The following is a 22,181-nucleotide window of genomic DNA, read 5'->3' as shown; positions in this document are numbered from 1 at the left end:
AACTTCCCATTCCCCTTCTCTGATTCAGAGACAAAGTAGCCCATATTTTAATGCTTTAGAGTGTTTGATGCAGAAGAGAGGGTTCAAGGACTCCTGGGTAATGGGAGCACCATTACCTGCTCAGCAGGTTAAAAAGAGCCGGTACCAATGCCTGCGGACGTCTAAGCTTCTTCTTATGCTGCAGTAATTCCAGAATAAGCATAACCCTCTGCCAGCTGAAGTGGCTTGTTTCTGGTGCCAATTCTGCATCTTGAGGCTTTCTAAAAAGATAAGACAAACAACGAGGATATACATTTGCAAAAGAAATAGTACCGTGTTTCAGAGAACACACACACAAGTAATTAAAAAAAGGCAAGTTTTCTTTCACATAGTAATGTCTTTAACTGCTGCTCCTGGGAGAAGTGGCAATGTGTGGGCTTTGGATTGAAGCAGCAACACATTTTAAACAATCAACGAAAAATTCAGACCAAACTTGAAAAAACAAACAAGTACAGCATGCCTTCTGTGTATACAAAGGTTGTACAAAATGAAGACTTCTGTGGGGAAAAAAATAAAATCTATTACCAAATAAATATCCAATAGATGATCTGCTTGCCATCCAGAAAACTTGCATCTTTGGAACTACTAGTGGTTAACACACTGACTAAGTAGGCAATCGGGGTGTATGCGAGCTTGTGTGTTTATAAACTGACAGATACAATTTACAGATGGATCAATCTAACAGATGATGATTGTTAAAAAAAGTCAAGGAAAGGAAAATAAGAACGACTATTCTAAGTCAAACCAACTATTCTAGGTCAGCTATTCTAGGTCAAAGTAGGTCAATATCCTGCTTCAACAATGGCTGAAAGACAGTGTTTAAAGAAGAGAATAAATAGAGCGGACAAAGCAGTTCTTTCCTTACGAGAATGAAGAGAAGAAACAAGACAAAGATCTAAAAATTACTGGTTATATTACTGTTTTAACAGAAACAAAATACTGTTTTTCAGTCAACTAACAGGAACATTTTGAGGAGCATCTGTAGGTTTCAGCCATGTGTATGTAATCTGTCCATGCATCGATATTACAAACCAACTTTACTATCAACAAAAATGAAATCTTGTTCAACTGTGTCAAGCCAGATTCTATAAAAGCAAATGTCAAGATTAAAAATGCTATTTTTTTTTTAAATTTTAACTGTTCTTCCATCTGTTCTCAAACAGCAACATGAGTTGGTTTTCTTCTGCCAAAAGTAGCTCAGTGATTTTACTGTGCAGGGGAAAAGAAGAAATAGATGTTTATGCTTTCAATACAGACTATGCAATGTATTAAGACAAATGCTATTTTCAAACTGTACAGATAATATTTGTGGGTTTCTAGTTATTTTACCTCTGTTGCTGCATTTTCTGCCTTCTAGTTTGTTGAACAGTGGCCAGACTTTTTGTTTTCTCAGGAGGCTCCAGTTCTCTGACAATCTGCTCAGCACACACTGTAATCTGAAACAAAACAATAATGCAAGCGCCAATGAACTATGTGTCACATCATATATCTGTGTTCCATCCTTTTTCTAAAAACACATCCCTTTCATGCACATATAGATATATAATCCACATATTCAAGTCATATCCCAGAAAATGAAAATCAGTGAATCAGAAAGAAGTGAACTCTGCAGAATTCTTTCACTTAGTGTAGTAAATGACTGATACATGGCTTTTAAAGAAATAGCTTCTAAAAGCAGTCATTTAACAAACTTTCCATGCCATTAACACTATTCTAATATTTGACAAATAGTTTCTGATTCCTTTTGTGCTATAAATTATATAAACAACAAGCAGCACCAAATCTCACTGCAACAGGTTTGAACATATTTCTGTGTTCTGGAGTTTGCCACTTACCCCTTTAAACACACTGCTAATTGTCTGGGCACAAAGAGGGTTCTTACAGTTTAGGAGTAAGTCAAACAATACTTTTAGTAGCTTCTGTTGCACCATCCCATCTGACACAGCTGCAAAGAATGGTTTAGTAATCTACAAAAGGGACAAAAGAAAGGATGCAGAGAGGTTTACTGTAAGAAGATAAAACCACAAGCTATAGAATTAGATATATCAGATTATATATGACACGCACAATCACACACGCTAGTATAGCGATAATTTGCATATTTACTATGTATTTGTATATATCCAGGAATTCTTAGATACCAATCATATACCTGTGAAATATCCAACTGACATATACTGATTCCTGAAATTTTGCACACAATTTGCCTAATGGGGGGAACAAACTTGCTGTTGCCAGACTTTGGGAAGTATAAGCCAACACCTGGCTAGTAGAAGGCCTGAATTTGTAGCCTCCTTCAATTGAGACTATTTATCACCCACTGTATTTTGTTAACAATTTTTCCTCAGAAGAAAAATATTAAGTAAAGCTCTTGCCTGACTGACAAAAAACTAAGAACTGTGGAACGGTAGTATCTGTAATGATACATATATTCATCTGCATGCAAATACAGTATTTTTATTTTGTGCTTGTCATAATGCAAAAAATAGAGCAAGCAGAAATTTTTCTGGTAATTTTAAGGGAGAAAGTTTTGCAGGTGTTTAGATGTTCCAAAGACACTACAGAGACACCAAAAACTTGTACTAAAAGAAAGACAGGTCAAAAGCTATGGACTCCTTCACACAGAAAGAACACTGCTAGTTTCTTCAAGCATAAAAATTAAAGATCTTTCATAAATCCATACCTGCCCAAGTGCTGTGATCTGTAATGGTGGAATTTCTTCATATATTTTCTTGGCAGCATGCAGACTTCTGATAAATAAATCCAGACTCTGCTGATTCTTGCACAAGAGGGGTGCTGAATATTCATTAAACTTTCCAAGGATTAGATGCAGGAGAATAACTTCATCTTTCAAAACTGCCTCAGGTTTCTTAAAGACCTTCTCTAGCAACTGGTCTAGTACTGGCAAGAGGTGAGAAAGAATCATCTGCGAACAGGGGAAATTTCTAATGTAAGTTTTTATCCGTTCTCGATTTAACAAACTTCAGTAGCACAGCTTCATTTTACTGCAACATCTCCATCCCCTCTTTAGTAACACACTGCATGCAGTATATTAATCAACAGCTGTTCAAGAGGAAAAATACAAGACTTAATGTGAGATTACCAGGAGTACATACTCATCTGTTACTTTGCTATCCTGCTTTGCAGAGTAGTATTTCATATTTTTAAAGTACAGAAATAAGGCAATATTCTCATGGATTTACGACTGCTGTCTTCAACAAAATCCAAATGTGAGGCAAGAACACTCACCCTCTATGCAGGTTGCAATCCTTTCAAGATACGTACAACTGAACAGAGCATAAACATTCTGATTTAATTAATTTTTTGAACTTTGAACTCATGTATTTACCAGCACTTAGAGAATTCTGAATACGCTAGGTAAGAGTAGGTTAATACATATAAATAAAATTGATAGTACTACTTAATACTTTGCAATTCTGTACAGAAAACTCTATATATTCACTGATATCTAACCAAGCTAATAAATTTCTTCTGGAAGAATCTCCTTCTGAAAGAGTCTTCTCTAATAATATCAAGGGAGTTTCCTTAAAAATTCCAGTGCAAAATGCTGCAGCCATTGCATTCCTGGATGGAGCATGCAAATGTTCTGTGTTTCACTAAACCATATTTTGCAGCATAACCACATATTATTAGAGGTGTCAACTGAATGCCTAATTATCCAACACATTATTAAGTTATTTAACAACATTATTACTAAAAGAAATTTGATTTCAGCATTCCAATCAAGCGCAGAACCCATAAAACAACTCAAAAGGTGACACTTACCTCACCATGGACTTCATGAAGAATTTTCATTAAGTTTCTTGCAATATATGATGGGAAAATAGGGCTCTGTACACAATCAAGTATGTTTTCCAAAGCTTCCAACAATTTTTTCTTCTGGGATTTCTGTTTTGGTTGTGTCTCAAGTTCCTCAAATAGAGTTCCCATAGTCTAATTCATTAACAAAATGAAAATTAAGTTCTTTCCCTGCAATAAAGATGCCTTGAAACAACATTTATTCGATGCTTTCACGATAATGCAATCTAGATACAAACAGAGTTCTTAATTTGTAAATAAACCACAGTTAATGCCTCTTAGATTCTCAGCTCTCTGTATGTAATAAATCACTTGAATATTTTTATAGAACTTACAAAAAAAATTATAAATCAGTCTGCTATTAACTTTCCTGGTTAATTTGATTTCTTTTCTAAAAGATGGGAGCTCACAGCAGCAGACAAAACTTGTATTAATGTACACCTTAATAAGAAAAATACCTGTGTTATGTATGTAGGGTCAGATACAATCTCTTCTGTCTTTTGCTCCAAATGCTGAAGAACAGGATGAAACAGAGACTCCTTTATTCCTCTCAAAGAATGAAGGCAGTTCAGAGCAGCCCTTCGAACTTCACTCACAGGACTAGCCAAGTTAATTAGCAAAGATATCACCACTGCCAAAAGAATCAGGGAAGGAAGGAGGAAGAGAATAAAGTGAGCAGTCAGAATTTTACTGTAGCTGTCCCTGAAAGAGGCGTCGACATCACTTTGGAATTAAAAAGTTCTGTCTTTTCACTGTAAACCTTTAGAGTGCACAAAACCAACCTGAATCTTAAAAGATCCATGTCTGAACTTCATCACAGTCCTTATATTCATGTTTAAGCTCAGAGTTCATATATTGCTACTGACTGTCAGTCACACCTGGTACTGCACAGAAAGTAAGGTGCTGTAACTCACTTCTTCAGGACAGCTCTGTATTCCTTTAACACTTTTATAATTAAAAAAAAAAGTGGCTTCACTTCCAAGCTCAGAATGGTAACTGCAGCAGAAAGAGCTGTCTCAGCCTAGTGCAGCTAAACATAACTACAGATACCCTTCATAGTATAAAACATAGTAAAACTGGAAAAAATAAAAAAATATTGTGATTAAGTCTTAACATGAGAGATAAATACTGTTTTACTTTACCTGGAGATGATGGCAAGAGCAGCTGTTTTTTTTTCTGGTTTGTTTGTGATTCAAGCAGTGCATAGCCGATATATAGAGCTTGAGTCTGCAGCATTGCACTGACCTCATAGTTCAGGTGATTTGAAAGGTTATAACTGTAAGTCCATAAAATGGAAAGGAACTTGAAGAGAACCTCTGAATCTTTTAGGTGTACCTTAAATTTAATAAAATTTAAAAAAAGAGGAAAGAAACTTTTAAAATTTATTTGGTAAACTACTACTCAAAACCTCTGATAAACCACTCAGATCAAAGGAGTACACTAAAAGGGAACTAAAGAGTTAGAAATAGTGTCTTTAGGGATGAAAAAGTTATTGAGTAGATGCTTGCGTGTATATTCAAGTCTAGATGCTTTTAACAGCTGGTGTATTTAAGAGATAACTTGTAGTCTATAGGTATTAGAAGGGATTTTTTTAATCCTAACAGACCAAAAACACATCCATATGAACATTTGTATAGTATGTCAACTGTGCAAGAACACTGTTATGTGCAAAATAAAGATCTTCTATTTCCTGACAAATATCAGAGTGCTTTCTCCACCTACCAAGTGTAAGAGCTGCTCCAAAAAGATTCAATTCAGTTTGCCACACATTTATCCAATTACTTCAACTTTGCTTTAGAACCTCTCTGTCAAATTTAATGAGTTTAATTGAAGCAGTTGCATCGTTGCCTAACAGTATCCCAAATCAATTTAAAGTTGTCACTTAGTACATAGGCTGGCAACACCTAGCATGCTTTCTGTCTGTAAATTGCTCTCTGGAATCCTAACAGCTCTTCATTCATCAAGCAGAGTACCCACTCAACATCCCACAAACTGAACACAGCTTGACAGAACCACTGATACAGCTCCTAACATACTCTTGCCTATTCTCTTTTCCACAAGTCCACTAAGATCAAAGTTCCAGTTACATTAACTGTTCTAGAGCTGGCAAAAATAACTGTCTTGTCCCTTTCAAATTAAAAACCCTCAAAACTGGAGACCAACAGTACTGCAGAAGTGAAAGAAGCAAATTATTATTGCAGCTGTTGTCTTCACAAGGTCCCAGGACATTATTAACCCCATTCCACAAACTTTCTGTAGTCTCTCCTCCACATTTCTTCTCTTCTGTGCAATATGATCCAGCTTCCTCAGTCAAAACCTCCCACCAAAATAACCTCCTTCCTTTCCTGCTGACAGCCTTTACTAGCCAGGCACTGAATCAAATCTCTTCATCAGCCCAATGTCAGTATAATTTCACTAGATCTTGAAGTGACTGAAAATGAGACAAAGTTATATACATGAATTAACATCAGAAGCAAGTTTTGTTATGAAATCATTGCTATTCTTTCCTTCTTCTGTTTGTGTTTGTTATGTGCTGTTCTTGCTGAAACAGCATCAAATTCCAGTAACAGCAGCTTTGTGTCAATTACTTGATTTCATTTTCCTCAGAATGAAGTTATCACTCCCTGCCATCTAAAATCAAGACTGACAAAATTCCTTATTCTCTTCCAAAAAATGTATCACTTGATGCATGTGAAAACCATGAGATGATGCAATAAGGAAACATACAATTTCTTCTAAAAGTTTTCCTTTCAATTTCCGTATTTAAATACTAACAAATTTTATAGAGCAACCCCTCCTTTTGTTACCAGATAGAACCAAAACTTTCAGCTCAAACTTTAAGCTCTTGATCTTGTCCTAGAAATCAGCGTTATGTTTTCACCTTTGCTTCAACTGATCCATTTGTGGTTTGTTTGGTTTTTTTAACTTTTGTTTTCCATTATTACATTTAATTAAAGTAACCAGCTGAACCTTAAACTTTCATCTTCTCACAATACTTGTATGCCACAAGCAGTGTTGCATGATCTGTTTACCATTTTTCTCAGTTTTCTTAAAATTAATGTAATTGCATAATAGTTGATGACTAATAATTCAGAGCAACAAATACAAAAATAGTACCTTGAGTAAGAGATTCATCAATGCTCTGTACTGAATAACATTGCTGCCTTCACTAGCTCCACTGACAAGCAGATCAAACAGCCCCAAAAGGAGGTGCAGGAAGTCTTGGCTATCTTGATTCAGAGATTCGGGATTCCACCAAGTTTCCTCTAAAAAAATAGAGGTTATAAATAAGTGGATGCATACAAACACCTTCAGGAACCAAGAGAAAACAGACATCTCTAGTTAAAAGGAGACAATACCTTTAGTTGATTTCATGTTTACAAGTAAGTAATCTTTTCAGATCTCAATCACAACAAAGGGAGAAGGCTAGGGAAGCAAAATTTCCTTGTTTCCAACAACTTCCAAAAAAAAAAAAAAAATTAACTTTCCTTCTTCACTGATGTAAGGGACAGTCAAAATCTTAACACTTACCTTTTGGAAAGGACAGAGGAGGTTTTAGGCCATTTATGAAGTTTTTCAATAAGAACAGGAACATAGCTGACTCTTCTGCATGAGCAGTCTCGTCACTATTGAGCTTTTCTATATATGCACTTAATAAGTCCTTAGGCACCACAGTTTCCTCCGCTGTTTCAACAGACCAATCTAGGGGAGTTTCCTGTGAATGAAAATTGATTTTAATGTATTCTGTCACAACTTCATGCAACAGAAAACAGAAATTTAGCATTAAAATTCAGCAACATTTAATTTCCAACCTCCAAAGAGGTATCCTTATGAAGTGATTTATGTTTCTGATTTTACAATGAAACATGCATCTGTAGTTCTGAAACCTACACCAGCTTTTTCTATCATAGTTAACAGTGTACGTGAGGTAACAGAAGAGTAAAATATCAATCTCTCTAGAATGTCTCTTCAAAGGGAATAGGAGTTACAGCATTTTGTGGACATTCAGCTTAATACTTTCATTTAGCTGTTCCAGTGACATAATCCATGTCTTTCAAATACTTGCATATACAAAAACTCATTAATGGAATAATCTGAGGTCAGATTAACTAATTACCATTTACTGCTATGTGTGAGAGGGGATGCACACACAGAAACACAGCTCTGCTCACATGGGTTTCTTACACACAAAAGTAAATCCCAAAACTTGCACAACAAAATAAATCAAGAAAGCCCCGAGAGGAAAAATGCATAAAAATTAAGTAAAAAAGGAGGGCAGCAAGATACAGAAATACTCCTTCTGAACATTGTTCCTACAGATTTCTCCAGTATAAAGAAAATTCCCTCTCCACAGTTTTTACATCTTACCTCTGCAGGATCGCAGGCTCTGAGATTTTTTATTTTTTTATCCAAGAAGCAGAAGACTCTGATAGCCACTGAAAAATAATTTTCCTTCATCTGTGTATTGCAGCAGCACTGAACAAGCAATGAACCAATTATATGAGTAATTACTTTCTGTCTCACACTGTCAGATTCGGTTTCAGCAACGAGTATCAGGTCATCAACCTTAGAAAAAGGAGTGGAGAAAAAACAACAACAAAAAGTCTGTAAGACAGCGGGACTTCAGTATGACTTTACACCATTTTTCTTTTGCATGTTCAGTTAAATCCTTTTTACCTTCTATCAGAGGTAACAAGTTACTATCTGCTGTCACGGTACTCTTTGGAACCTGGGAATGCACAAACATCTGTTTCTATAGTATACTTGTTTATTCTCATTTTTTTTCAGGAAACTAAAAATTCCTTGAATTTAGTTACATCAGTCATTTTTCCAAATAGGTAATAGCACACAAAGTTCTTCCATTTCACATTTGTTCCACTACAGTGACCACCTGAAAAGTAAAATTTCTTAAGGTCAGGGTAACATGGCACACATACCATTTGCAATAGTAAGGAAGGGTCCCCTGAGGTCAAATTTTTAGAAAGCAGTAGAATCATTTTCTCGTTGGCCACTCCAATCAACTCTGCAGACTTGGCAGATTTAATTGCCTCTTCAAGAGCTACTCCAGGGGATAAAAAAAATCAGATAATCTAGGTACACAAATCGCATATTAACACACTGGTGGCTCAATAATATTTAGAATCAGTCAGAAACATACTAGACAATTTCTACATATTTTCAAAAAGTTTTTTGAAGAAGTCTATTCACAGTCACAACATGATAGTCTGCTAATGACAGCCAGCCTCCTTCAATACATGTTTAGGTTCATTAAGGATGCTGTCCTAACTTGTCACAATTTTTCTCTTACAAAATTAGTTACAATTAATGCTTTACCTTCTGGCCAGCCTTTCAGTAAAGGGTGTAAGGAGCAGAGCTCAGACTCTGACAGACAAACAGCCATTTTCCAATCTGAAGATTTTGAATTGGCATTAGTGATTACCATAAAAGGTAACAACTGCATTACTGCTTCATCCAGTAGTTCCTTCTTCTCTTTCAAAATCTCCTCTTTGACTAAAATTTTTGTTGCTCGTTCCAAAACCTTGCACCTAAAAGAGAATAAATCATGTGGAAAATACACTGTTAAATCATACCAGCAACACTTCTTTGATTTGTTCTCTATTTTCCATGGTGATTTTCTGAATCCAAATAGCACGGAGAACAAATAAGGAGTTAATGGGAAATGGTATGCAAATAATTGAACATTTCTCCTGTAATTCAGCATAGAGATAGCATAACAAAAAGCATTTGCAGAGAAAAACGTTTTTAAAGTATTCTTTAGAGTTACATTTAAAAAAAATTATTTATACAGAAAGAACGTAGTCTGAAAAAAGGCACAAACATACCACTTTCCCTCCTTTGAAAGATCTGCTCTCTGGAAGATGTTCAAAAGACTTGATACCACGACTTCTGGATTGACTTGTTCCCTGAAAATCTGAAAAGTAATCAAGAAAAATGAATGAAAGTACAATAATATTCAAAATAATTTACCACATCATAATGGAAAATGCATCTGCTATACCAAGTGGAAACAGAGATCAAACATCACTAACTGTATTCCTACTGATGTTCATGGAATTAAATTATTATCAGGGTAAGCAGAAGTTATAAGGCTGACCAGTATGCCCTCTAGATATGCTGAAGTATGGAGAATTTATCAAATGCAGAAATGTTTGGTAAAATTGATAATAAACAATATGCAAAACAATTAAATAAGAATTGCTTTTACTTTACATTGCACATGGATGACTAAAACATAAGGCACATTAACAAAGGATACTTAAGTTTAAAGGAGCACTCACGTGCTTCTATTCCTATTTTTTAGTGATTGAGAATGAATGAAAACACAAGACCAATTATACTACTGCTAATAATATTGTCCACTACTACTAGCAGAAGCAATAAAGACAGACTGTTACTCTAGCTGGAAACAATCAGTACAATGCATACCAGAGGCCTATCCAGCAAACCTGAGCTGGAGCTCAGGACTTTGCCACTATCAACTGACCAAATGACTTCCATATGGAAAAACTCAACTGAGCGCTTCTCAATCGCGTAATGACTTGTGACCGCACCATTTGCCATCCAAAAGGCAAACAGCATGGCTTGTGTTTTTTTATAGAAAAATGAGCAGAATAAGCAAGAAGCACACCTTAAATAATAATCAAAGATTTAAACATGCTCTAGTAACTACACTAAAAAAACAAAAAAAACCCCCCAAAAAACCCAAAAAATTCATGTTAACTGCAAACACTTGTGGAAGGATCAGGTAGCAGACTTGCAGGGGAATTGTGAGGTGGTAAACAGCACAAGCCTCCTAAATTTATTCTGCTTTATCCTGCTAAAGGATAGAAGTCACACACTAAGGACACAAGTACAAGACGGACAACTACAAAGAATACATCCCAGACACACATACGCTAAAATCGAAAGATACTTACTTACCTCCAAAGAACTGAGAGCAGACATTACAACATCTCTGTTGTCATCCTTGAGCCGACCAAAAATTGCTTCTTCTATGAAAGCCTGATCAAAGCCCTCCTGAAAAAATAAGGAAAAACAGAGTCAAAGGAAAAAAAAAAAAACCAGCATTTGTCGGTAGCAAAAGTTACCGGCTTTTAATGAAATATCTGAATTCTAGTGTAAGAGAAGTGGTAATATCATCTACATTAAACCTTACAGGCAGACTAACTTTCAACAACAAAAGAAAGAAACTATAAATATTCATTAACTTAGATTTTATCTTAGAACGCAAGCAGTTTAATAAACAAGAACTACATCCGGACTCCAGAATACAGGAAAATGGTGACAGAAACCTACTAAAAACACCATGAAAAAACTGTACAGATGACATATACACAGTTTAACACACCACTCATCTTCAACTGTTGAGTCTGGCAAATAGCTTTTTGAAGACATTCTATGTTAAGTCAGTTCTGTGAGAGATTCAGGACACAAACCTTTGATGTTTCAATAACATCTTTCAAATGCTGAAGAGCGAGGACCCGCACAGCAGGCTGAGGATGATTCAAACTGAGTAGAAGGGAGGTATCAGAGTCTTCCAGAAACTGAAATACAGATTTCACAGTGACTCATTGGATGTTAAAAATACTTTACATATACACAAGGATAATGGGAGACATTCTTAAAGCAATTTTTTGTACCAGAAGAAAACCTGTATAATCAAGACCTAAATAGTTAAATTATAGAACAATAATGTTGTATACCTATTTCAAATTTGGTCTTCTTCACTTTTGCAGACAGTTTTTGGAAGATACTTGAGAAGTATAGTAAGCTACAGATGCCGTTACGTCCTAGAAAAGCATTACACTTATCTAAGGATTCTGAGAAAGCTCTAGTGACAATGTCAGTGTGACAGAGTACAGACAGAAACTGTTAAAAAGGCATCCCTGCCAATACAATTGTGTGCACTTATCTCAGGAACCTTAAAAGCTGGAAGAGTCATATGCCTATGTTCTGCATGCCTTGGTTTTCAGTTAATCCACTTGTTATTCAGCCACAGAATCTGTGCCTTTGTTAAATCAGTATAAAAATAAATGAAGCACTTCTTTAGGTAGTTTCTCATATTTTCCTAAGTGCTTTCAGTCTTTCAATCACTGCAAACAACAGCCATAATACTAATCATCTCTTAATGAATTTCTTGGACAGATCTGTTGCAGTCATGGCTATTCTGTGTTAGGCTGAGTTTCAGTTGCTCTTCAGAAATGGAAGAACTATGTAGTCACTCTATTCTTCCATGTTACTGACTCTAAACATTCATAAAATCAACGCAAGGAAAAGACCAAGCCACCTTCTCTCAACAGTGACAAAGCTGTCAGCTTTCCCAAAACAGACACCTCTAACACTGACAACATCTTTAAGATGAGGCCTCGCTGGGCACTACTGTGTTGTCACTAATGACCATTTCAACAGATGTAGTGGCCATATTCCTAAGGAAAAAAAAATATTGATAGCAATTGGAGCAGGTGGAAATGTATAAATTTTAACCATGAAAAAAAAGCTCATGCTCGTGACTGCTCATGATAAACACAAACTTAGCTTTTGATTTTACCACAGTTTTGACTAATTCCCTCATCCCCAAAATCACCTTTAAGCAAGTTAGTTGTTTTTGTTTGGGTTTTGGTTTTTCGGGGTTGTTGTGGGTTTTTTTTCATTTTTTTTTTTTCTTGTGGGAATGGTAGAGGTTTTGTTTATATAGAAGAATAGAGAGCAGAACATTACCAAAAATCAGCCTTCTGCCTTCTGACCATATAACCAGATAAGAGCTAGGATCTGAGCTTCTACCTACCTTATATTTTCCACAGCTTAATGAAAGAGAAATAAATTGATGAAAAAGATTTTGTTCAGCCTCATCTGTGCAATCTTCCAGGTGCTTCTCCAACACAGAGTCTAAGGCTTTAGGATACCTGCCAAAAGACAAAACCATCAACATTTGCCATGGAGGATGACAGAAGAACATATATTTACACCAGAAATACAGGGGAATACAAGGAAACAATGCACCCGCACTCATCTAAACCAGATATTTTAAGTAGCTTCGCAAAGAAAATCAACCATTATGTTGTAACACAGATGAATTGCAGACCATTAGGACAAATAACGAGCAGAGCAGGTCATGTTACACAGCGAACAGCTTTACAAAGCCAGTAGGTCTGTGTCCATGTATTACAGTGATAAAATACATGGGGACAGATAAGTAAAATAAAATTTGGACAAAGATTAGGAGTCATTTATTAATTCTTTATCTATTTTGTCAAGAATACTGGGCTTATGACCCCCAGTAAGCTGACATAACCACTCTACAGATTGTGGGTCTGTAATAGACAAATGGAACTTACTTTCTCTCAAAAAGTCTGATAAGAGGAAGAATCTTTTGATTGAGTGCAGCCATTTTGGTGGGATTAGATTCAACCTCTGTACCACAGGAGATAAACTCTTCAAGAAACTTTCTAAAATTACAAACAAAAGGAAAAGTCACCACATTTTGCATAGTACAGTTTTCATTACTGTTATAAAGCACAGTGCTGAACAGGTTAGGATTAATATGCAATACTTATTGCAAGTACAGATTTGCTCCTAGCCTGAAGTTTCACTCTCTCCCACAAGTACTCCCACAAGTGCTAAAAGCATAGTTCTTCTGGGTTACCGAATGTTTAAGTTGCAAAATTCAGGTTTGGAGCTAACTTATGAACTCAGAAAAACATGCTCATATAATGCTGACGCCACTGTCAGGAATTAGTTGTTATTAAACCAGAATTGACTGCAGTACTGCGTAAAAAAATAACTGAAGTTAACTCACGAAGCTAGCAGGCAATCTAAATCATTTTCCAGTGGTAAACTCTCAAGAATAGCTTGGAGGTGCCTGATGTAAATGTCATTTTCTGTCTCTTCAGATTCTTCTTGCTCCTCTAAGGACAAAGCACAACCACAAAAGATGAACAACAGTTTGAGAATAACGCCTTCGTACTGCATAAAGCCAACAGCTTGTACAGGCATCACATCTGGTGAACCAAGCACACAACCTGAAGACCATGAAGTTCATCGATTACTAGCAGTAACTCTCCATGAGCTGCTAGAAATGCTTTATATCAATGCCATTAAAATGCCAGAGGTTGGATTGCTACCAATAAATTCAAGTATACTTTGGAAGATTCCAGATCTCCTACTACAATCTGTGCCAGCAACTCTCTACAACATTCTCTTGTGTCAATCTGGATCTTTTTAACAAAATAGCTTTCCTAATTGATTCAGCAGTTACAAGGCCACAGTGCAAACAGTGCAGACTCACTAGTGCAGACACAGGCTACTACTGCATGCCAGTCAGCCTTGCTGTCCCAGACTGTTCCCAGGCACATTGAATTCATCAGATAAAAATAGATCTTGACTAATTAAACTACATATGGAGTACATGTAATCTACCTAAGAAAGATTTGGCAGTACTACAATACATCTCTCTAAGAGTCAGAAACTTCATACATCAAAATTAAGTTACTGCTGAAATACTGCAAATCAACATCTAAGTCAAAGCGATATAGGTATAATAATGCCTAAAATAGCCTCCTCTCTAGGGCCTAGATAAACAAAAAGCAAAAAAACACACAAAAGCTCAATCAGGTCTTCACATGTATTGGCACAGTTTTAATGGAAGAAGCAACTAAAATTACACAGCTGTGACATTTACCACAGCTATCTGTCCTTAAGACTAAACAAAGTTTTAAAAAGAACATGTGCTAACTTACCTGTATCACTTTTCACGACAGCGTGGACAAGGTGAGGCAACAGGTAACGCAGAAGAGGAGATATATCATATCCCGCTGACAGGCCTTGCAAAAGCACTACGAGTTCTGGGATCTTGCACAGATAATTAAACGGCCTGCACAATGGAACAAAGGGGGGGAAATAGTACGTATGCTCATCTGGGTTACCAACACTCTCAAAACCATGCAGACCTCCTGAGGATTTGATTTTCAGCATCAGGTAACAGCCTCATCGTAAAAAAATGCTGAAAAGATTCAAAGGGTTCCACTAACTTACTGCCAAAGGTTTATTGGCATATTTAATATCCAAGAAGAAAACACGGTACTGCCAGTCATCTTGAGCGAAGCTGCTGCGATGGTACCTATGTTTTCTGGAAAGTTGCTGGTATGAGAAAAAAATACTTGTATGGACTGCAGGAAGAGAGAGCCTCACACTGCAAGGAGCACATCTATCACCCAGCAGCAGCAAAGGGAAGGGATGAGAAGTAATAGCTCAATGACAAATCCTCAGAGTAGAAGCAATTTCCCTTCCTGCTAATACAAAGTCACCTTGTCTCCTTTTGCACCCTCCTGACTGAATGCTGTATAATCTATCTAACATGCCTCTCCTTAGTTCCCCACACCTTAGCTTTTAACTTGTTTTCCTCTACTATGACAGTGTTTAAGTATCTTGAAGGTAATCGCTTCACATATCCCTAATAAGATTTTTTCTATTGGAATATCCACGTTAACCTCTCTGCTCAAGCAAGCAAACTCCCTGTAACATGTAGGACTTCCATGACTGTGTGCAACTGCATGTTAACAGCACTAGCTAGCTGTGTCAGGGCCGTGCAGACAGAGTGATGGGAATGTACCTACTGCATGTATCTGACCTGTGAGACCAAAGAAGTGGTGGTGTAGAAGCACTTATGCTTCAAGGTGTTCAACTACAGGAACTCAAAGCCCTTCCATTGAAGGGACAGAACTTTTTTCCAAGCTATTCAAATAAGCTCCAATTTGCACTACCATTATTATGCTGGCTTCTCTTCTGGGATTCTCACTTTCCAGAAAACCTCTTACTTGACAGGGTTTAGTTTTGTATGTTGACAGCAATATTTTACTAGGGGAAGTGGCAGCAGAAGGACCAAAAGATGACAGACTCACACCACTGAGACTCCTTAGCTGTAGAGGGCATACAAATTTTCAGAGTAAGTCAAAGGAATTTTCAAACCCTTCGAAATGTAAACTACCAAAATTTCTCACAGGGAAGTATTCCTTTAATGATGAACATATACAAAATTCAAATCATCAAAGCGCAGTCTGGGAATTTAAAAAGTGGGAAAACTGAATTCATGTAGACTTACTTTTTCCCAAGTTTATCTCCTTTCTGAGTTTGTAGAAGTAGGTTCAAGCAAGCCAGCCCATCCCTGACTAATGAGGGTACTTTAGATAAGGTCTTGCTTATCTGTAACATCAGGGAATGCACCAATGAAGTCTCCACTGTCACTTTTACTGTTATCTGGCAGATTATCATGTATGTTGCAGCTCTGTAATCCTGTATAGAGGATTTCAATCCCTATACAAAGAGATAAAGGTGAATTTTTAACACAGAATAACACAAAAGAGTACATTAGCATAAAAATAATTTTTATTCTGACATGCATGGAATTGTACTGTCTTCATCTCCATGCATTAACATCTAAAGGATTTATAAACTCAACTTTCAAGATGAAAAAGTTATCATGCAGGGTGTACGGATAAAGAAGACACATTTATTAACTGCTGCTCTATTCATTAACAAAGTTCCTGGAGGAAAGAGGATATTAAAGCTGGCTGTACACCCTTACTCCATTTCCTCATGGTTTAGCAAGATAAATTTCAAAGAAAAAGATGTTCATCCAAACTGTGTATCCACTTCTCACAGCTCCATTCCTCATGCAGAGTGGGAAACAGAGTTCTTAAAGTGCTCATTTGAGGTATGAAAAAACATTATTTCTCATAGACCCTCACCTGCCTGATGTTTCAAAGCAGTCTAAGAGTAGTACAATGCGTACCACACAGAATGTCCCTCTTCAATGTCATCTGCAGATGCATGTCTGCAGCTCACAGTACACTTCATCACTCAGGAAGGAAAACAAAGCTTCATGTACCTTTTGGATGTAAGGGAGCAGCATAGAGACTATAGTGTCTGTTATCTTCTCTGCAGCTCCAAGAGCTGATACAATGGTGGAAGCATAAAACACAAGAAGAACTCTCAGTTGAGCTGAGCTGCCAGGACACTCTGAAAAGACCTGGATTACAGAAAAAGATTGGTTGTTCAGACATCATGGAAAGTGCAAATGCACATATGGCTTCCCCCAAAACCACCAAAACCTCAGAACTCCAGCCTGTAAGCTCTACCAGCTCGCACTGGTACAACTTAAGTCATCACCTCCTGCCAGCAGCAGCCCTCACCAGAGGTTACTGCTCCTCCTCGCAGACAAGGCAGAAGGAAATGGGTGCAATTCCTAATGCACTTAATCAGAATAAGTAACCTAAATCATTTGTGATTTTGGTGTAACACTCAAGACTCAGGACTGGACAGCCAAGAAGCTAAATTTCACATGTTTAACACCTCCTACTATATCTGTGAACAAACCCTGTTATTGTGTGTGCTTTGCTTAGTTTGATGGCGCACACATTCTCTAAATAATTGGAACTATTGTACATCTTACCCTTCTGAAACCATAGAACTAGTCCTCCATTTGACATTTACTGAAAAAAACAAATAAATTTGCTCACCTTCTAACATTCTCAATTTTAAGTTCTCATTAAATATTTGAAGATGTATGTTTAAAACACCCATGACAACCTCCATAAGAGATATGGAAATTTAAAGCACAGTTACAAACTAATAGCAGGAACGAGTTTATAAAAGACATTAAGGCAATGAAGTACTTTGAGGCAATACAGTATCTTTAAGTCATAAAGTATTGCCAAATTGTTTTGTCATGGCTCATTGGTTCTCAGCCACTTCCTTACAAAAACTTTTGATAGATTGTCATCTACACAAATAATAAGAAATCTTATATTGTTTACTAATAACTGATTCCTTTTACTATTTGATATGTAATTCAAAACATTAATAAACAACATATTACTATAAAATTATGGGGAAAAACAAGTGACAACAAACAAACAACATTCTAGAATAAATGAACAACCTTCACAGATTTTGCCACCAGCCTGCAGATGAAATCCATGAAATTCAAGTCTTTGTAGCAGTGTGTAATGAGTGTACCCCTTGCCAGTGGGACTCCAGGTTTCTTTACATGTTGAAAAAAGTAAAATTAGAACACTCAGAGTGACGTGAAACATAAAGCGAAGCATATGAAGTAAAAATTACTATTACATTAATCCTATGGATTGGTTAACACGATTTAAATTGAAATAAGTAATGGAAATCCACACATTCCTCTGGAATTCTTTGTATCTACATTAAGACAGACAATGAAGAGCATTACATATAACCTATATCCAAATAAACATCAATTTTAGTAATTGACATATCTTCCTAGCAGTAGTAAATATCTGCACCTTAAAAGCATACTTTATCTTAGCCAAAACAGAGAATAATTACAATTAAAGCTTTTTAATATGAACTTTAGCTTTAAAGAAAGATAGCAGAAAAAACACATGGGCATCAAGGCTCCATTCCTATAATTAAATCTTTTAGTACAGTTTTACAACTAACCAGATAAACAGGTGGACCATATTCACAAGCTTAGTAAAAAAGTCAAGATATTACTAATAAAGTCCCTCAGGCTTCTCCCAACTTGCACCTGTTAAATACTTTACCCTTATTGGATCCATCCAATGCCACTTATGAGTTGGGCTTTTTATATTTAAAAGTTGAATAACTTTCACAAATAGATTAGTCTCATGATATGGCAGAACACAACCAATCAAACTGTCTTCATTGTAGAGATGAATATGAAATCTAAGGAAAAGAAACATACATATATAGTTAAACAGTATCTGGAAGTCAAAAAAAAAAAAAAGACTCATCCACATTCTTCTTAGAACACCTTGTTTACTAGCTTTTAAGCAAGACCTGACAGGACTGTTACACTGACTCAGACCTATGGTCCACCTACAGTCCAGAATCCTAAGGTGGCCAGTGGCCTGTATGTGCTAGAGAAAAGAAACAATGCTACCTTTTTTTTTTCCTCACTCTCAACAATTTTAGGTCCTTATAGGACTTAAGATTACTCTAGTTTCTTCTGCATAGATTTCAATATAAAACCAGATGTTACCATAATCAAGTATGAATTTCAGTATAATACATGTAAAAAAAAAAACTCTGATGCAAAGGCTGTATCAACAAAATCACCCACTTTCATGACAAGAAGTATTATACTTTCTGCATCTGGATAGGTTAATTTATACAACATCACTTCACAAAATACGTAGTTTGTTTCTTCTTCACACCTTCCTACATAACCTTGAAATGATAATAGGGTTCATGGTTCACAGTTAATATTGACATGCAGGATATTCAGTGGATTACCTGTGAATCAGCCATTCAAGGCACTTCTGGGCTGGCTTAAGCATAAAGTAAGGGGACAGGTGAATCAGGAACAATGAAATATTCTTATTCAGCTGCTGATTTACTGCTTTAGTTTGAACACTGCGTTCAAGGCCTTTGGATGTGGAACTAAACAAACTTGACTGGAACTCTTCAAAAGAAGGATCAATCCCCATCAGCTCTTCTAAGCCAGTGCATCCTGTAGAAAAAAAATTTGGAGGAATGCCTTAAAGGCAACAGTTTTATTCACCTGTCCTACCCACCTATCTCCTCACTGGCATATCCAGCTTTTTTGCTATATGGATATATGTCATTCTCACCAAGCAAACCAAAACAAACAGTAAACAGGTCTAAAACCAAAACTTTTTACGTACTTGAAAGTATTCCTTAACTGACAAAGAAAAAAAGCATTAACAACTATCAGTGGAGCGCTCTTGCAGCAGTGAAGGCCAGCAGCATCCTGGGCTGTGCTGGAGAGAGCACAGCCAGCAGGTTGAAGGTGAGGGGAACTGTCCCTTCCATTTGTGAGATTGCATCTGGAGTATTGTGTTCAATTTTGAGCTTATCAGCAGAAGAAAAACATTCCCATATGAATGCGAGTTCAGCAGAGGAACACTGAGTGGTCAAGGGACTGGAAAACAACATACAAGGAAAATAATGAACTGGATTTTTTCAGCGTGGAGAAGGCAATCCAAAGGAAATCTTCCTGCTCTCTGCAACTAATTAACGGGATATAGTACCGGTTATCAGGAAGATGGAGATAGACTTTTCAGAGATACGCAATGGAAGGATGGGAGGCAGCAGCTGCAAGCTGGAACATAAGAAGTTCAAAGCCAGTGTAGAGATTATTTTTTTTTAACACTGGAGTGATCAAACACTGGATTGGAGGTCCAACATTGGATCAGAGACCATAAAACCACCATCTTCCAACTCAGCCAAGCACAGAGTTGAGTAAACTGTGCTAACTAGCCCTGTGCTCAGTTGGGCTACCGAGTGACCTTCAAAGGTCCTTTCCAGACAAGATTATTCTATGATTTTATATGGGTGAAGAAAGCAAAGGTACATCTGTGAATAAACTAAAATACAATATTCCATGTACACCACTGAAGAACCAGTGGAATTATTTCTCTATTTTACACAAGCTTGTAAATATTAATGCCTTTCACAAAGCAGGCAACTTGAGCTGAAATAAAAAAAAAAAAACAGGCAGCTGGTTGAAACATGGAAGAAATAAATGATTATATGCAATAGTTCTATAGTTTCTTAAGAAACTAAAAAACCCACTCTGTGTTGCATCAAAGGGCTATCTCTCTCTACCTTGTTACTTAAAAGCGATACATGGTATCAATCTGCCAGGTTTCAGAAAACAGCTTTCTTATTTAAGAAGCATCACATTCTTGGGCAAAATTCTATACAAAAATGGAAAGAGACAAGCACAAAGGATTTGAGGTGTGCCAATACAGCAATGGTTTTTGACACTTTACATTATTTGTGGCCATGATGTTACCTAAGAGCAGTGCATCAGCATGTTTTCATGAAATCACAGAATGTGGGTTGGAAGGGACCTTGGGAAGATTCCTAGACCAAGGCAGTGCTCAAAACAGGGTTAGCCTTGAAAGCAGACCAGACTGCTCCGGGCATTATCCAGTTAGGGTTTTCAAAAGCACAATCTCCCTAGACAATCTTGGTAAACTGCCTGACTGCCCCAACAGTGAAAGGCTTTTCCTTCTATCCAGTTTGACCTTTTCTATTCTTTCAACTTGTGCCCATTGTCTCCTGTCCTCCAGCCATACATTCCCTGGACAGTCTGGCCCATCTTCTTGGAACATCCTCATAGGTATTGTCAGGGTGCCATGAGACCCATCAAACCCTTCTCTTTTCCACACTGAATGAGATCAGAGACATTCCTCCCAGCAACCTTCTCTTATTGGGCAAATTCTCCAGCCCCTGAGCACCTTGGGGGTCCCTGACTCTTCCCCATCACCTTACCCTTCACGTGCCTAGAAATGTGCTCTAAGAGGGCATGCTCTGTGATTCTACAATAGACTGGAGTGATGCTGGCTAGCCTGCAGTTTCTTGAATTGTCCTTTTGGGCTCTTTTAACTATGGGTCTGCCTTTCCTATTTATGTTTCTCCAGCTGTTTTTTTGGATAGATTATTTTTAAAACCATCGGCGTCTAAGCAGCCAAACTCACCGATTGCAAAAAACGTGTCCCTGTCAATGGTAGCGGCTTCCTTGCCGGTGAAGAGCAGCGATGCCACCTCGCTGCGGTCCAGGAGGCTGGGATCGGTCTGGGGAAGCGCCAGCCGCTTCAGCTGCTCCGCGAGGGACGTCATGGCTTCGCGCTTCGGGGAAAGGAGCCTCCACAGAAAACTGGGGAAAGGAAACCACAGCAGGCCGGCCGATGAGGCAGCTGAACGCAGACATGCTGCCTCTGCCGCCCATTCCCGCTCTCGGCGCAGGCCCCGCCGCCCCTCGGGGCGCGCACATGTGGGGCCGGGCCGGGCCCAGGGAAGCGGGGGCTTGGCTGTCCACAGGGACACGTCCCGCGGGAACACGCGTCCCGGTCCCGGTCCCGGTCCCCGCCACACTCACCTGGCCGCGCGCCGCTCCCGGCCGGCCACACGTGGGCTGCGCGCGCCGCTCACCCGGAAGCGGCTCCTCCCGAGCATCGGGAAGTTCCCGCCCCACCGGCGGAGAGCGGGATCCGCCCCCAGCCCCGGCCGCGCAGCGCTCCGGGAGCGGCTGAAAGCGACTCGGAGGGAAAGGCTTTGTGGGTGCCGGTGGAGAGCAACTGGACAGGAGCCAGCAGTGTGCCCGGGAGGGGGGGGCAGAAGGCCGATGGCATCCTGGCCTTAGCTGGAATAGTGTGGCCAGCAGGACAAGGGAAGGGATTCTTCCCCTCTGTTCTGCACTGGTGTGAGTACACACCTGCAGACCTGTGTCCAGTTCTGGACCCCTCTGTTCAAGAAAGACATTGAGGTGCTGAAACTTGTCCAGA

The 22,181-nt window shown here is 38.0% G+C and overlaps 1 protein-coding gene across 1 annotated transcript in view; it reads right to left on the bottom strand.

Moving 5' to 3' along the window:
* The window catches only part of HEATR1 (HEAT repeat containing 1), a 36,309-nt gene extending 14,433 nt beyond the window's left edge, over nucleotides 1-21,876 (bottom strand). The window contains exons 1-26 of the mRNA XM_027750516.2: nucleotides 21,776-21,876; nucleotides 21,375-21,553; nucleotides 19,162-19,378; nucleotides 18,450-18,591; nucleotides 17,816-17,917; nucleotides 16,763-16,903; nucleotides 15,977-16,188; nucleotides 14,616-14,749; nucleotides 13,676-13,784; nucleotides 13,215-13,325; nucleotides 12,665-12,782; nucleotides 11,316-11,423; nucleotides 10,801-10,896; nucleotides 9,702-9,790; nucleotides 9,193-9,404; nucleotides 8,796-8,917; nucleotides 8,227-8,424; nucleotides 7,390-7,573; nucleotides 6,976-7,124; nucleotides 5,001-5,193; nucleotides 4,317-4,489; nucleotides 3,826-3,993; nucleotides 2,723-2,965; nucleotides 1,875-2,006; nucleotides 1,369-1,475; nucleotides 117-260 (exon numbers count right to left, since the gene is read on the bottom strand). Of these exons, the coding sequence (XP_027606317.2) occupies nucleotides 117-260; nucleotides 1,369-1,475; nucleotides 1,875-2,006; nucleotides 2,723-2,965; nucleotides 3,826-3,993; nucleotides 4,317-4,489; nucleotides 5,001-5,193; nucleotides 6,976-7,124; nucleotides 7,390-7,573; nucleotides 8,227-8,424; nucleotides 8,796-8,917; nucleotides 9,193-9,404; nucleotides 9,702-9,790; nucleotides 10,801-10,896; nucleotides 11,316-11,423; nucleotides 12,665-12,782; nucleotides 13,215-13,325; nucleotides 13,676-13,784; nucleotides 14,616-14,749; nucleotides 15,977-16,188; nucleotides 16,763-16,903; nucleotides 17,816-17,917; nucleotides 18,450-18,591; nucleotides 19,162-19,378; nucleotides 21,375-21,553; nucleotides 21,776-21,852 (3,860 nt within the window). The 5' untranslated portion in view covers nucleotides 21,853-21,876. The remainder of the gene's footprint in view (nucleotides 1-116; nucleotides 261-1,368; nucleotides 1,476-1,874; nucleotides 2,007-2,722; nucleotides 2,966-3,825; nucleotides 3,994-4,316; nucleotides 4,490-5,000; nucleotides 5,194-6,975; nucleotides 7,125-7,389; nucleotides 7,574-8,226; nucleotides 8,425-8,795; nucleotides 8,918-9,192; nucleotides 9,405-9,701; nucleotides 9,791-10,800; nucleotides 10,897-11,315; nucleotides 11,424-12,664; nucleotides 12,783-13,214; nucleotides 13,326-13,675; nucleotides 13,785-14,615; nucleotides 14,750-15,976; nucleotides 16,189-16,762; nucleotides 16,904-17,815; nucleotides 17,918-18,449; nucleotides 18,592-19,161; nucleotides 19,379-21,374; nucleotides 21,554-21,775) is intronic.
* Nucleotides 21,877-22,181: the final 305 nt, after the last annotated feature.

This window comes from Pipra filicauda, unplaced genomic scaffold (assembly GCF_003945595.2).
Source record: "Pipra filicauda isolate LSUMZ 115617 unplaced genomic scaffold, ASM394559v2 scaffold154_size2910363_pilon, whole genome shotgun sequence".
Taxonomy (NCBI): domain Eukaryota; kingdom Metazoa; phylum Chordata; class Aves; order Passeriformes; family Pipridae; genus Pipra; species Pipra filicauda.
The sequence above is the reverse complement of the archived record's forward strand: the minus strand, read 5'-3'. Positions and strand labels throughout refer to the sequence as shown.